Source organism: Perognathus longimembris, chromosome 22 (assembly GCF_023159225.1).
Source record: "Perognathus longimembris pacificus isolate PPM17 chromosome 22, ASM2315922v1, whole genome shotgun sequence".
NCBI classification, from domain to species: domain Eukaryota; kingdom Metazoa; phylum Chordata; class Mammalia; order Rodentia; family Heteromyidae; genus Perognathus; species Perognathus longimembris.
This window is the reverse complement of record NC_063182.1, coordinates 20,933,177-20,950,068: the sequence shown is the minus strand read 5'-3', so window position 1 is coordinate 20,950,068 and position 16,892 is coordinate 20,933,177. Positions and strand designations below refer to the sequence as shown.

Below are 16,892 nucleotides of genomic sequence, written 5' to 3'. Positions count from 1 at the left end.
TATTAAGTAAAATGTTAACTTTCTAGACTGTTGCTCATTCAAGTGGCTGTCATAGGACCAAAGATCTATGTATAGATGATTTGTATGTGTGTGCGAGTGCGTGCATGTGCGCGCGTACGCACCCCCCCCACCCCGCCCCCCAGTCTTGGAACTCAGGGCCTCACATTTTAACTTAGCTTCTTTGCTCAAGGCTAGTGATCTACCACTTAAGCCACAACTCAACATCTAGCTTTTTGCTAGTTAATTTGAGATAAGTGTCTCATGGCCTTTCAGCTTTGAACTGTGATCTTAAAATCTCAACCTCCTGAGTGGCAAGGATTACAGATGTGAGCCACTAGCACTGGGCTAAGGTTATTTGCTTATATCATGGTTTCTTTTGAAAAAAGAATTAATATCTTGAAATATAATCTGTAGAAATTTACAAGCATAACTATCATACAAATATAAATGAAGCTATGTCAAAAACTTTATTCAACTTATTACTTATAAGAGAAACAATCGCTGTTAATATTGGTTCAGAGAGCATTTAGAAACGAAGAATTTAGAAATAAAATTTAAAGGTAATAGATTTATAGATTATGTGCAAGACTGATTACTGTCCTACCAGGAGAAAAAGAATGTTGTAGTTTACTGATTATCCATTTAACTGGACAAAAATTACTTGTCAGTTTACTGGACAAAAATTTTTGAATTTACATGTAACTTTCCCAAGTGTGAGATCTTTCAGTAATAGTAAACAATTATTGATTAAAGACAGCACATCTTGCTCAATCTTGGATGGGGCTGTTCTCTCTATGATTTGAAACTGAGACTTTTTTCCTTAGATCCAACTTTTGTATATTTTTCTGAATATAATATCTGTGAGTGTGATGTCTATGTCTGTGTTACTGGAATTCAAGTATACAGTAAGAATATTACCTGTCTTTTGGGGTTGTCACAAAACAAATTACGGGAAAGAAAAATGCAGACAGTTTTGCTTTCTTTTTGACATCACACTCTTTCTAGTGCTTTAAGAAGGTAGATTGATTTAATTTTTTCATGCATTTTCTCAGAAAACATGAACTCGTTCTATTTCTGAGTCTGTGCTAAGTACTCGGGTCATAAAAGCAACAAGGATGGGTAAAGGGAATTAGTGTTTTTATTCTAAGGCGAAAGATAGACTACATGTAAGTAGTAGTTGAGATAGGATACATTTCTTTACACAGAGAAGGCCATTTTGAGAAGGTAGCATTTAAGTAAAAACATAAAAGATGAGAAAAGTTCATACAAACTGGGGGAGAGAGGAGAATCACAGGCCAAGAGAGTATCTGATGTGGAGGCTTGAGTCATTAAAGGATCTGGAAGAGCAGCATGGCTTAATGTGTGTGAGGAAAGAGGTACAATTCCTGATGCTGGGTCTTAGTCCATGGCAAGGATTTTGTATTTTACTTTTAATGTCACTATCAACCTTCGAAGATTATTTCAACAGTCCTTTTCAAAGTACACAAATGTAGAAGGAATCATACAGTGAATACAAATAAAATCATCTTATTTATGACTAGATCCCAGGTTTCTTGATTTCCAATTCAGTAATTCACTGTTATTACTATTTCTCTTACGATCAGTGTACAAGATTACATGTAAAAATAAAACTAGATAAAGTATATGCATGTGAACAAAATTAATTGTAAGAAGCACTTAATAAGAAACTCCAAATGTTTTATGGAACCATGTGTGGCTCATGCCCTGTAATCCTAGCTACTCAGCAGGCTGAGATTTGAGGATACTGGTTCAAGCCAGCCTGGGGAGAGTCCCCAAGAGATGCTTATCTTCAGTTAGCCTCTCAAAAACTGGAAGTTGAGCTGTGACTCAAAGTGCTAGAGCACTAGCTTTGGGCAAAAGAGATCAGGGACATAGCCCAAGCCCTGAGTTCAAGCCCCAAGGCTGACCAATAAATAAATAAACAAACAAACCCAAATAGAGGAGAGTGAGAAAACGATAGCTGGGCAGTTTGGGAGCCAGAAGGCAGATGGGTGAGTAGTAACTGACTTAGTCTACACAAAACTAACAGGCTCCCAAAATAGGAAACTTGTGTAGAAGAATCTAGGAAAGGCAAAAAACATGGTTATTACCAAAAATAACTTTGGTAGTGGGCATGTGACTAAATTGGGAGAAAATTCCTCCTAGAAATTCTTAGATTCATCATCTACTTTGTTCTGCATGGGTGACTCCCACTTTATTCTCTTCAATTCAGAAAAAATAAAAATAAAAATGTGACTGATGGTAGAAAGCATATTTGAAGGAAGGGCTCCTTAAAGAAAACAAGGATTGAGTGATTGCTCTCCATCAATAGAAGGGAATAAGTTAAGTATACAGCAAAGAGTCAAAGGGATTCACAGCATAATTCAAAAACAGGATCACAGGTTGATTACTGTCCCCAGTGTGAAGAAAAAAATACTTTTCATTGATGTATGGAGTTATGACAATCTGTGGTCTAAGAAACTATTTATCTCCCCTTCCGAGCAGAAATGGACTGATAAGTAAAGTAAAAGTCAGTATAAGCCATCATTTACTGATAAGATCTATAACAATGGCATGTAGCTGAAGCAATAAATATATTCTCAACATGAATGTTTACATGGAAACTTGTTATCCCTCTGATGGTCAATTCTAGGGAAAGGATTCCTCTAGTGTATATGAGGAAAAAAAACAAAAAACTCAGTATCTGTCCCAAGGATTTTCCCATAGACACAGTAAGAACTCTATCTTTTTTTTTTTTTTCAAATTTTTATTCTCAAACTGATGTACAGAGAGGTTACAGTTTCATACATTAGGCATTGGATACATTTCTTGTACTGTTTGTTACCTTGTCCCTCATACCCCCCTCCCCCCTCCTCTGACTATCTTTTGAAAGAAACAAATGAAAATTAAGAAGATGGGTGGGGCTTGGAGAGGAGCGAGTAATATAAAGGTGATATTGGTCAAGATGCATTGTACTAGCAAACTGACATTGACACTTTGAATTGAAACTCCTTTGTACACTGCGTAAAGAGAATACATTAAAAACAAACACAAACGAAGTTGACAACAGTTGCTGACTATGGGTAGGAGAATCTGCCCATGATGTGAGATAAGAGTTACTTTTCATCTTTTATCTTTAAAAAACATTGTGCCATGAGCCTATATTATTTAAAGATGAATAAAATAAAATATATTCATGAAAGATTAAATATAAAGTAAAAATAATCACATTCTCCATAATCCAAATAAGAGACAATATTCTTTATTATTTAAGAATGTTGATAATTGTAAATTTATTGCAATAGACAACCTCCATATCCATTAGTGAATTAGTATATAAAGAAAATGTGAAAGCTCTTATCTCCAACAAATGAGCAAAAAATAGAAGTGGAGGTTTGGCGCAAGTGATACAAAAAAAGAGAGAGAAAGAGAAGTTTAAGTCTACAATACATTTTTAACCCTAAATCTCCTTGAAATGGCACTGTGTTATCTCGAAAAAAAATGCTAAGATTGCCTAGTTTTAGTGACTATTTCAAAAGAATTACTTTGTAATATTATTTTTCTTCAGTGGGAAAGTTGCTCACTAGAGTCAGTAAATCTACTTAGGTGGCTGAGGTCTGAAGATTGTGGTTCAAAGCCAGACAGTGCACGAAAGTCCATGAGACTCTAATCTCCAATTAACCACCAGAAAATTTAAAGTGGAGGTGTGGCTCAAAGTGGTAGAGTGCTATCTTTGAGCAGAAAAGCTCAGCGTTTTGGTACTGAGTTCAAGCCCACGACAGACTAAAACTAAATTTAAGAAAGTCAGTAAATCTGGGTTCTAACAATTCTCCTGATTAAAAAAACGAGAGAAATTTTTGTCATTTACAGCAGCGTGAATAGAATCGGAGGAAATTATGTTCAGAGAAATAAGCCAGACACAGAAAGACAAATACTGCATTTTCTCATTTAGATATGCAGGCTAAAAAATTGATTTCAAAGAAGTAGAAACAATAATGGTGATTTTGAGAGAATTGGAAGGATGTAGGGAAGGGAAAGAGGAGAGACATTGGTTAGAAGGAGCAATTTGTAATGTTCTGTAGCACTCTGAGATAACTATACTCAACAACAATTATGTTTCTATTTCCTGAAATTGGAAAATATCTGAAGTAGTAGATACTGTGTATCAGTTACTCTTATAGTTATATATAGTTGTAAACATGTATGGACATACCACTCTATAACCCTCAGATATGTGCACTTGCCATGTGTTGATTAGAAACAGAAATATACAATTTCCTGTATTCGCAACATTACCTTACAACTTTTATTTGGAAAGATATTTAAAAGAAATAATACTTGCCAAATACAAACAACACAGATGAAGAATCCTTAGAGGCTAAATAATTCATGATAAGAATGATGAAACTTCTCTTGTTCCATGGGAGTAATTCTATAGTTTTAGAATGATTGCTAGTAAGTGTAATAGAATTCACGTAATTCTAAACTTGAAAACCTTGCTTAATTAGGATCATCTTTTCAGTATTAATTACCTAGTGGTCACATCTTGGATAGATGCCTTGTCAACAAAAGCTGAGGCCAATAGGTCAATGCACCCTTCCTGTTCTGTATGAGCAATGTTGTCATTTTAAGATCAACTTCATTCTTTTATTCATAGATACTGTGCAGTTCCCTTATTATGAATTGTGAATTGTCAAATTGAGGAAAGTGTCTTTTCTTTTTTCTTGTGTTAGAGATCATACCTAGAACTTTGCACATGCTAGGCAAACATTCCAAAACAAACCATATCCCTACCCAAAAAGAGAGTTTTTTTTTTTTGCTTCCAACTCTCATGATTTATTTTATTCTGTTTCTTAATCTATCTACTCTGTATTTACACTGTTATTGAGTCATAAAATAGAAGGTCATTCTCATTTTCTTAGAATACACTGTACCTATTACATTTTCTAAGGTATACATAAACAGGAAGTTAGGTAGATAAAGATGCCAGGCTAGATAAACATGTTTTAGAATAGCTATTATAGCCCACTGTGGTTGATGAGTACAGTTGTATGACATCTAATGTGTTTATATGCTAAGCAATCCACATTTTTTGAAAATATATTTTCAAAAGGAAAGAAAAAGGTACCTGGAAATAGAAGAAAAGAGGATCTGCTGCCAGAATAAGTTAAAGAAAATATTGGGGTTCTTTCAGTGACATTATATGATATTAGCTTTTCAAGAATTGACTCTGTATAGTATACATTTGTACACTTGCCATGTTCTATTCTTAAGGAGTCCTTGGATTTTCTACATTTCCTACATAGCTTATATTTCCTAGTTTACAAGGAATTAGTAAGATCTGAGAGTGAAGGTGTCTGGGTGTAAATAGTGGAAGTAATTGCATGGAAATAGAGATAGCCAGTGTTTTTTTTTTTTTTTTCCTTTCACTATTCTTAGAGAAGACTAACACTGTGGAGGGGTACCACATGAAAGGGAAATCTTCCACTAATATATTTTAGCACAGCTTCATAATGATATTAATTGGAGATTGGTGTTAAAACCAACAGTATTTCAGAACTAACCTCATTAGAGCAAAAAACATATTTCATTTCCTCAGTAATTGAAAAATCTGAAGTAAAGCTGGATTCAGAGACTAAAGCTTAGTTAGTTATGAAGATGTGATTCCTTCCTACCTCTTGGCTTGTCTTCAGCTTTTCTGGCTTTCTTTCCAAGATTGTGGGGGAAGCTGGCCCAATCTTCCCAATCTGAAACCTGGTGGTAGGCCCCAAAATTCTCTTCTTTAATTTTTTTTACCTAAGTCATATAACAATCCCTGTACCTGTATGGAACCAAGGGCGAAAACTTGAGTATCTTTGGGTCCTGAATAATTAGCATTGGGTGGTGCAAAATGCAGGATGACCCATACAGAATATACCAACTTTATAGCAAGCTGTAAGCTGTGCTTTTGAAAGCAGATAATTTACATCTTAATATATTTTCTAGTACATTCCAGGTTTTAATTCATTTTTTTTCCTGCTAGATGACTTATTGGTTAGTCTAAGTATGTTTACTAGAATTCAACACAAGATTTTGTGCTTGTGTGTTTTCAAGGCACTTAAAATTTCATAATATAATTGAGGAAATAAGAAGCAAGAAAGTAACCTAAATCTCATATGGTCCTCATATGAAAAGAGATCTAGTAAGAGAAGAGAGCTCTGCAAGTGGGCACAGTTTTAATTTCCTCTGAATCATACTGAGCAAGAGTGGGAGGTGTGAGAGGAAATGGATAGTTGGTAATGAGAAGATTTGAATATTGTAGTATCTTGCCATCCCAGATAGGAAGAAGCATGTCAGCAATGCTAAAATTAGACCGTGTGATTGTGTCAGAGTAAATTATGATTTTTAAACATATGTTGTTCTAAACTCACTTTATAGGGGAATTTAAAATAAATGGTCTGCTAGAGCACATAGAAAAAGTGACCTAAACAATTAATAACTGTGTGAATTACTAATGCCTGACATTCTGGGTTGAATAAAAAAAAAAGGATTTTTTATGCACTAGATTTTCAGTATGATAGAGAATTCTTAGTTACTCTGAAAACAGAATTATTCAGCCATTCTATAATTATGCCTGTCTTCTCCTAATGGAAGCATCATTTTCAAAGCTTTTGTTTCATCTTTTAATTTCTATTCAATGCGATCATCACCACAACAACCTTTCTTCCAATGTGAAAAGATGAAAGCAAAGGAGATGCAATTATCAATGATGTCACACAACTTGAAGCATTTCCAATCATGCTTGTTTTGTTCATTTTGCATAATCTTGAAACTCATTGATGTGGTTCAATTTAAAATGAATTTACTGACTTCAACACAGGATCTTGGAGCCTAATTGCCTGGGAAAATTTAAGAATGCAGCATTTGAGCACCTTGATCCTGACATTAAAAGATGCTGTTAAATATTTAAAATAGTGAAGAGACCCGAGGTGTCATTTACAAACATGGAATGTATGTTAAAATAATATGGTGCGAATTTCTAGGAGATGCATAGTTAGGAGTTTTATGGTAATTTTTGGTTATTTTACATGTTTGAATGCTGGGAAACATGTAGCATAAGCAATCTATTACATTTTTCATTAAAATAAAGAGTTATGTACTTGTAGGTGTGAATATCAGAGGCAGTAATAGTGGGATTTCTGGGAAGAGAATCTGGTGATGGACTCCGGGATTCAAATCCTACTTAGCCACTTAATTAACTGAGTGACAGAGCATTGCAACTACTTTGTCTGTGCTTTAGTTTCTACAGCTATGTTTGTGATACCCAAACTTCAAAGAGTTGTATAGGAACTGAATGTATTAGTGTATATGAAATATAGCACTATATCAACATTTGCTATGATAACTACTCTCAACATGTCATTGCATTTGTTTACAGTGCATAGAATATTCAATAACACTATCAGGAAGTGAGAAAAGCATAGGAGGAAGTATAGAAAGTTCATGTCTGTAGCACTGAAAAATTCAATAGTTAAGTGCAAGTTTACATCTTTCATGTATCTACCATGGGACACATTGCTTCTCTTGATTTAGGGCTATGTTTTTGAAGTATACTGAAAGGACATGTTCCATAAAAATAAACAATAATACTTACTAAGTATTATTAAGTATTATAGGTTTGAGTTTTCTCTTTCACAATCACAGTAGATCAAAGTTGATCCTTTTCTTTTACATCCAAGGCCTAAATTGTTACTTCCTCACCCCTTCATTCCATATTATTCTTTCAATAATCCCTACATTATTTCCTTTCCACAACTTGTCATAGTGGGGTGTGAAATTATTCCGGCTTTAGAGTTCCACAAAAGGTTTTCTCCACTTGCCTTTGGTTTAGTTCAGAACTATTCTCCCTAATGGGAATCACGAGAAAGCATTACTAATCTATTGTTTGTTTTCTTCTTTCACTTGCTCTTACCATTTTTATTTTCTTTCTTTGCAAGAAAGTTCCTGAACTAGGAATCAGGGAAGATTTTTACAGTTGCTAATGAATTGTTTTATTTCTTCTTCCATTCCTCTTCACCACAGACATGCTTAGAGAGAAGGGAGAGCTGCAAAAAAGTTCTCCTTTGCCAAAACTAAGTCCCTATTGACCCATATCCTTTCTTGAACTCCATTAGAATTGCATTTCTGTTTCTGTGGCTTTTGTAATTGGAGGCATTTGAGCCATTATTGAGCAAATTGCATTGTCTGAATATACTAGATTGAATAAAATGTACTTAAACCCTGAAATATATCAAGAGTTCATATATCTGGTGATTCTTAAATCAAGTCTTCTGTTGTTTTGCGAATATACCACATGCATCATAGTTCTATAGCTTCTTGGCCCAAGGAAAGATTAATACAAAGTATTTTGGTCCAGAGTAGATAATACAATTCTCCTTAAAATGCTGTCTTTAAAATTCATGGGCTGTTATGTTCGTGTGACTGATCACATTGATCCATTGGAATCTTAATGATTTGTGGGATAAATTGTTCACATTTTTGGAGGTGCATCTACATATCAAAACAACAGTGCTTTCAAGAGGCCACTGCAGTGTTGTCCTTTTGAAAGCATTTGAACCACACAGAACTGAAAATAGGAAAATAGGAATTGATGACTCATAGACACACATACTGTAGTAGGAAGAATGCTGTAGAAGTTTGGAAAAGAAGAGAATACATGATTGCCTGAATTTACTTGTTACAGAAATAGTATCAATATGCTAGGTAATAAAATGGAACAAACTAACTTCTTGAAAGCTATCTCTTTTTTGAAGGAATTCCTTGTAATAACTAAAAAAAAATCTGAAGACACATTTAGGCACTAGCTATGAAATCAACCAACTCCTAAATGGTTAGCTTCAACTGTTTTAGTTGAGTCTGGCATTTCAGTTTCATTGATGGAATGGTGAACTTTCCATGAAAAACTTTTCATCCCATGTTGCTTATTGGGTTTTTCTTAGGCTAAATGTGTCAATAAACCTTCAATTAATTTAGTAATATTTACCTTACAATTACTTTGGTATAGAAGCTGAAGATGAAAAACTAAGTAAAATAGAGAAAGGAGAACCTGAAGAAGAGATTGTGATTGGAGTGAATGTTCTGTCACCACACTTTGGAGTCAGATGCTTTATGGTTGATGTATTTATGTTTTAGTTATTGACTGTCTAACTCTCTGCTCTATGTGGAGAGGAAAATATAATGGAAATGTACTGGAAAGTTTTATGCTTATTTTTGTGTTTTTTTTAAATCTTCTAGGGATGCCCTCTGCATCTTTATTAGTAAATATTCTTTCTGCATTCCTCATCCCTTTTGTACTTGGAGAGACAAAAATAAAGTTCGCTGGTCAAACAGAATTTGTTGTTAATGAAACAAGCACAACAGTTATTCGTCTTATAATTGAAAGGATAGGAGAGCCTGCCAATGTCACTGCAATTGTATCGGTAAGAAATTGTTGTAGGACTGTGCTTACAGACATACATACAAGCTTTTTTTAGTTTCAAAGGCAAAAATGTTTTCTGTTAAAAAAGTTTCAAATCTTCCTTTCCAGATTTTATGGCCTAAGGCCTTAAAATGTTAAAGAGTAGTTTATAGAAAGGAATTGGTTTGAGATGCTAAAAGATTGTGTCTTTCTGGCATTGCTGTGCTAAATACAACTGTAGATTGAGAGTTTTGGTGAGGGTTTTTTTTTAAATAACTTTTTTCTTTATTGACAAAGTGAAGTACAGAGGGGTTACAGTGAGTACATTTCTTATCTCACTTGTTACCTCCTCCCTCATTCCCCCCCCACCTCTCCTCTCTTTCTTTCCCTCTCCCCCCATGAGTTGTACAGTTTTTTACACCAAATGGTTTTGTAAGTATTGCTTTTGGAATGGTTTGACTTTGTACTCTCGATTGTGGTATTCCCTTTCCCTTCCCTAGTTCGAATACACTTATATACAGTATCCATGGTACTAAGATCAGATATAATGATAGCAGGGGTAAAACCACGAGAAGGGAATTTGGTGAGTAGTTTTTTTGTTTGGAAACATACTGGGAAAAATATTTATTTTCCTGACATTTCGGGGGCAAGGAACTTTTACATTTTTATATTTTGGGGTGTGTGTGTGCGTGTGTGTGTGTGTGTGTGTGTATGTGTGTGTGTGTGTGTGTGTGTATGGGCATTGTGGCTACAAGTTGTGTTCATAGAAAAAGTAATCCACTCATGATCAATTACGAGTCAGAGAAAAAAACAAAACACCAGCACTTCTTTCCTGCCTAATTATTAGTTTTCTATGTAATTTCATCTTCTTCCCTAATGTAAGGAAATGTTTTTGTGGAGCATCATTTATGTCTATGAGCTCTTTTATGAGGAACATTATTTTTGTGAGTTGTCATGCATTTATGTAGTATGTCTTTGTGTATTCCGTCTGAGTCAGTACCTTGTTCTTTCTGATTGCACCAATTAGGATAACTTCTTGTAGTTCAGTGATAAGATTGACCTGTATTCTGCATTTGCTAGCTGCATGGAGAAGACACTGGAGACTTCTTTGATACATATGCTGCAGCTTTCATACCTGCTGGAGAAACAAATAGGATGGTGTACATAGCAGTATGTGATGATGACCTACCGGAACCCGATGAAACGTTCATCTTCCAGTTGACATTACAGGTAAATTTTTCTACCCTCCTTCACCTTACGCTCATTAAAATCTTGCAACAATTAAAGAATCTACTTACTGGAAAGAAGTCAATTCTGGTGATTCTGGTTTAGCTAAACCAGAAATAAAAATCTCTTTGGTAATCTCACTGTCTGGTTATTCTTCCTATCTGTCCTGCTTAGCTTGTACAGCTAGGATTCATTCATCTTCATTAAGAATTGTCATGACGAATTCTCTAGAAAACTTCCCTTTGGACTTTTTATTTTTCCTTTTAGCTCTTCTCTAACTACTGGATTCATCAAGAATGACCCTAACTTCTATGTTCATAGAAGAAGGATACAAAAAGCAAGAATGAGATTGGAAGGTCTCTGTGACTCAGAATAAATTCTGAGAATCCAAGGGAGTCGGGAGTGGGAACTTAACTAAGCCTAAGATCTAATTGAATTTACTTTATGGCTTCATTTATTAGGTTGAGGCAATGACTATTCTATTTTACTTTCTATGGAATCTTTGTAGTTAGTTCTTTTCCAAAATAGGCTTGTCAATATGATTAATATTTTCTGAAATTACTACTTGAAACATTTAGGCTTTGATGTTGTAATTTACATTTGTAAAATGCTCCTTCATGTCAATCTGTGTATGAGTAGGAATGTAAAAAACACCAGTTTATTTTTCTCCCCATTTCGGCATCATTTCTGCATCTAGGACTCAGGGACTGACCACTGTCCCTGACCTCTTTTTTGCTCAAGGATAGCACTCTACCACGTGAGCCACAGTGCTATTTCTGGCTTTTTCTGTGTATGTGGTACTGAGGAACAGAACCCAGGGCTTTCTGCATGCTAGGCAAGTGTTGGGGTTTTTAGCCCCCTCCGCTCCCCCCGACCTGCAGGAGAGATGGGGAAGGCATGCCCCAACCAGATGAGCCAAGAAAGTAAAGGGCTGACAGGCCACCCGCACCCAGCCCTTCCTCACCAGAGGACAACCTGACGCGTCTGGGAGTCAAGTTGGTGCAAGATCTCGTTTATTGAACAAGTACATACCGCTAAATAGGGCACAGGCACAGGAGCCAATCAGGTTAAAGATCAGCAGGAAAGGGAGGGGTGTAAGGGCGGAAGAGCCAGGGCGTCACAGCCCACAGAACCACCTCTGGGTTCATCGTTAGGTGCCATCTTGGCCACATGTGGCCCCAGGACTGTGAAACAGGCAGGGCCAGCTGGTTGACTTCCGGGCATGTCCCACAGGCAAGCAATCTACCATTCGGCCAAACTCCTGGCCCCAAACTCCAGTTTTTAAAAGAAATTGTACTTTAGTATTTTATCTCTGAATTCTGATTCATAGAATAACAAGATTCAGCACTTTCTATCATGTAAGAAAAAGATTGCGTTTGAGTAGAATTTCATATTGCACATTTAATACTATTTGGCTAGCAATGACCTCATACTAATCATAACATAACTTATATTAGTAGCTAGTGATTATTTAAAATTATGCTATTAGATATCATTAATTGTATTTAATGGTTTATTGTTTTTAAAATTTTTCATTTGGGAATTAATTTGAATCCCTTTTCTTAATGTGTATATTAATAGTATATTTTATTTTTATTCATGCTGTAAATAATTAAAGACATAAATCATTCTAACAAAATCATCATTTTTCTTCTAACAATTTATTATTTTTAATTTTCATCTTAGAAACCCTCAGCGAATGTGAAGCTTGGATGGCCAAGGAGTGTTACTGTGACAGTATTATCAAATGACAATGCATTTGGGATAATTTCATTTGCTATGGTATGGTGACAATGTGATGATTCTAGTAGCTAACAGTAGCTTGATAATTTTCAGTTATTTACCATGATGGTGCCACTTTGTTTTTGATATTTAAACACAAATTGCATCAACTGTATCTGTATTCTATTTACTTTCCACGTGTTCTATTTGAGCATTTTTGTAAACGCTCTGGATGCTTCTGAGGTCTGTGGCTGACCATTTCACCTCACTCCCACAGTACCCAGATTCCCTGGTCTGTAATGGAGATGTCTACAGGTGCTATTTGCTGATTTTTCCAAATGTCAGCTTCTTCTGAATGTTTAGAGTGACTCTGATATTAGAAAACACGATGAAAACAGAATGGAAAAGATCTACAGTAAAGAAAGCTAAATACCAAACATTTCAGGTTTTCAGGAAGATGAAGCTCTATCTCATTCCCTTCAATTTTACTCTATAGTTTACTTTCTTTCCCTTGATTTCTGTGTTTCTAGGAAATCTCATGTTCTGAGGGTTTTATTATTAGAAACAAACGCTCAAGACAAGTCCCTCCTAGACAACTTGTTTGCAGCTCTGAAACTGGAACAAACCTTTAGCTCTTTCACAATTGTATTTGGTTATTAAGATTAAAACTATTACAAGCTTCCTGAAGGTCTTTTTCAATCATGTTATAAGCATCATTAATAAGATACAGTATCATATTTCTGAGGTTTTTCGCTTCCAATTTAGGTCGATGCTATGATTGATTGAATTGTGTGCCTTTTTCCTTTAAGTTGTTAGTAAAGCAAGGTGGACTATCTATCTATCTATCTACCTGATCTTATCTTCATGTTTGCATTATATTCACCAAGAAAAATATTGGCTAACTTCAACTTAGTAGATATTGAATCATTTAAATGATAGCATCATTTGTAAACATTAATTAATTTTATTTTAATAAAAGGGAACTGTTATGAAGCAGGCTGACTGAATTGCTTAACTTCTCTTCATACTGCTTTCCCTCTAAAGTTATTTCCACTCCAGGTCTCATACCGATTTTTTATTGGTGTATATTAAATTGTCCATAGAAAGATATCTCATGATGACATACATGAAGGCAATGGATAGTTCTTTTCTTTTAAAAAAATTCTTTATTTTTAAAAAGAATTACTTATTTAGTGTCAAAGTGATTTATTTTTTTATTTTTCTTATTTATTGTAAAAGTGATGTACAGAGAGGTTACAGTTTCATATATAAGGCAGTGGGTACATTTCTTGTACAATTTGTTACCTCCTTCCTCATTTCCCCCCTCCCATCTCCCCAGTTCCCTCTCCCCCCATGAGTTGTTCAATTGGTTTACACCAAATGGTTTTGTAAGTATTGCTTTTAGAGTTGTTTGTCTTTATCATTTGCCTCTCAATTTTGATATTTCCTTTCCCTTCCCTAGTTCTAATACCAGTATATACAGTTTCCAGGGTACTCAGATGAGACATAGTGATAGCACGGAGACAACCAGAGGCAGGGGATACAGGAGGATTATCAACAGAAAAATCTACGGTTTCACATGGCATGTTGAAAATAATTACAAGAGTGATATAACACTCATTTCTATAACATGGAGTTGTTTCACTTAACATCATCTTATGGGTTCATAAGGGCATAGCTATTGGGCTCGTGTGATCCTCTGCTGTGACTAGCCTAAACCTGTACTAATTATTCCCTATGTGGGAGACCAAAGAGTCCATGTTTCTTTGGGTCTGGCTCACTTCACTTAGTATGATTGTTTTCCAAGTCCTTCCCTTTCCTTACGAATGGGACAATGTCATTCTTTCTGATAGAGGCATGAAATTCCATTGTGTATATGTACCACATTTTCCTGATCCATTCATCTACTGAGGGGCATCTGAGTTGGTTCCATATTTTAGCAATGACTAATTGTGCTGCGATGAACATTGTTGTGCTGGTGGCTTTAGTGTGGTCTTGCTTGAAGACTTTGGGGTAGATGCCCCAAAGTGGGGCTGCTGTGTCGAAGGGGAGCCTTCTGTTCAGCCTTCTGTGGAATCTCCATACTGCTTTCCAGAGTGGTTGAACAAGTTTACATTCCTACCAACAATGTAGTAGAGTTCCCTTTTGGCCACATCCTCTCCAACATTTGTCATTGTAGTTTTCCTGATAATGGACTGAAGTGAGGTGGAATCCCAATGTTGTTTTCATTTGCATTTCTTTTATGGCCAGTGATGCAGAACACTGCTTCATGAGTCTCTTGGCCATTCTCATTTCTTCTTCAAAGAAGTCTATTTTTAGGTCTTTAGCCCACTTATTGAGGGGCTGTTGGTTCTTTGAGGTTTTGTTTTGGAGGAATTTAATACTTTAGTTCTGCATATATTTTAGATATGGGGCCTTTATCCGTTGTATGGCCGATAAAGATCTTTTCCCAATCTGTGGGCTTTCTGTTTATCTTGAAGGCTATGTCCTTTGCCCTGCAGTTTGATGCAGTCCCTTTTGTCCAACCTTTCTTTGATTTGTTGCATTTCTGGGCCTTTAGTAAGGAAGTTACGCCCTGTGCCAAGGAGCCCGTGTTTCTGCCACTCCTTCTTGTAGTGTTTTAAGGGTATTTGTTTTTATTTCGAGGTCTTTGATCCATTTGGAACTGATTTTGGTGCAGCGTGACATATAAAGGTCAAGTTTTAATTTGTTGCAGGTGTTGAACCAGGTTTGCCAGCACCATTTGTTAAAGTGGCTATCTTTCTTCCATCCTGTTTTTTTTAGCTCCTTTATCAAAGATTAAGTAGGCATAGTTCTGCGGGTTCATTGCTGGGTCTTCATTTCTACTCCATTGGTCCTCAGGCCTGTTTTTGTGGGAGTACCATGCTGTTTTTTTTTTTTTTTTTAAATAACTATAGCTTTGTAATACAGCTTGAAGTTTGGTATTGTAATTCCTCCAGCACTGTTCTTTCTACTTAGGATTGTTTTTGCTATGCGGGGTCTTTTTTTTTTATTTGAAACTATTTTATTTTTTATTTTTTTTCAAATTTTTATTATCAAACTGATGTACAGAGAGGTTACAGTTTCATACATTAGGCATTGGATACATTTCTTGTACTGTTTGTTACCTTGTCCCTCATACCTCCCTCCCTCCCCCCCTTTCCCTTCCCCCCCCCCCGGAGGTGTTCAGTTCACTTACACCAAACAGTTTTGCAAGTATTGCTTTTGTAGTTGTTTCTCTTTTTTTTACCCTGTGTCTCTCAAATTTGGTATTCCTTTTGAATTTCCTACTTCCAATACCAGTAAACACGGTTTCCAATATACTCAGACAAGATTACAGAGATAGTGTAGGTACAACCACAGGAATGTGATACAAGAACATCATCAATAATAGAAGCTACAGATACACATAGGACGTTGAAAGTAGTTACAACTGTGATATAACAATTGTCGGGGTCTTTTTTTGTTCCATATGGATTTCTGGATTGCTTCCTGTATTTCATTAAAAAATGGTGTTGGGATATTAATGGGCACTGCATTTGTAGATAGCCTTTGGCAATATTGCCATTTTGACAGTATCAATCCTCCCAATCCAGGAGCATGGGAGGTTTTTCCATTTCCTTAGTTCTGCCTTAATTTCATTTTTCATATTTTAAAGTTCTCATCATAGAGGTATTTCACTGCTTTGGTTAAGGTTATTCCTAGGTATTTTATGTTTTTTGAGGCTATTGCAAAGGGAGTTGCTTTCCTGATTTCAGCCTCGGTCTTAAGGTTGTTGGCATATAGAAAAGCCATTGATTTTTGAGGGTTTATTTTATATCCTGCTACTTTGCCAAAGTTTTGAATCAGCACAAGTAACTTGGGAGTAGAGTCTATGGGGTTCTTTAGATACAGGATCATGTCGTCGGCCAAGAGAGAGAGTTTGACTTCATCTTTTCCTATTTAAGTCTCTTTTATGTCTTCCTCTTGCCTTATTGCTCTTGCTAGGAATTCTGCTTCTATGTTGAAGAGGAGAGGGGAGAGTGGACAACCTTGTCTTGCTCCTGATTTTAGAGGAAATGGCTTTAAATTTTCCCCATTAAGAGTAATGTTCACTGTGGGTTTGTTGTAGACAGCCATAATTTTACTCAGGAATGTTCCCTGGAATTCTAGTTTCTCCAAAGCTTTTATCATAAATGGGTGCTGGATTTTATCAAATGCTTTATCCACATCTATCGAAATCATCATGTGATTCTTGACTTTGCTCCAGTTGATGTGGTGGATTACGTTGATTGACTTGCCTATATTGAACCAGCTCTGTATACCGGGAATGAATCTAGTTTGGTCATAGTGTATGATTTTTTTGATGAGCTGTTGAAGCCAATTGGCTTGAATTTTGTTGAGAATTTTTGCATTGATGTTCATCAGGGAAATCGGTCTATAGTTCTCTTTCCTTGATGATTCCCTGCCTGGTTTTGAGATAAGGGTTATACTGGCATCACAGAATACGTTTGGTAGCAAACTTTCA

General features: G+C 35.8%; 1 protein-coding gene across 1 annotated transcript in view; it reads left to right on the top strand.

Moving 5' to 3' along the window:
• Positions 1–9,275: 9,275 nt before the first annotated feature.
• Positions 9,276–16,892, top strand: part of Adgrv1 (adhesion G protein-coupled receptor V1) — a 496,777-nt gene continuing 489,160 nt past the window's right edge. The window contains exons 1-3 of the mRNA XM_048331390.1: positions 9,276–9,458; positions 10,517–10,666; positions 12,350–12,445. Of these exons, the coding sequence (XP_048187347.1) occupies positions 9,276–9,458; positions 10,517–10,666; positions 12,350–12,445 (429 nt within the window). The remainder of the gene's footprint in view (positions 9,459–10,516; positions 10,667–12,349; positions 12,446–16,892) is intronic.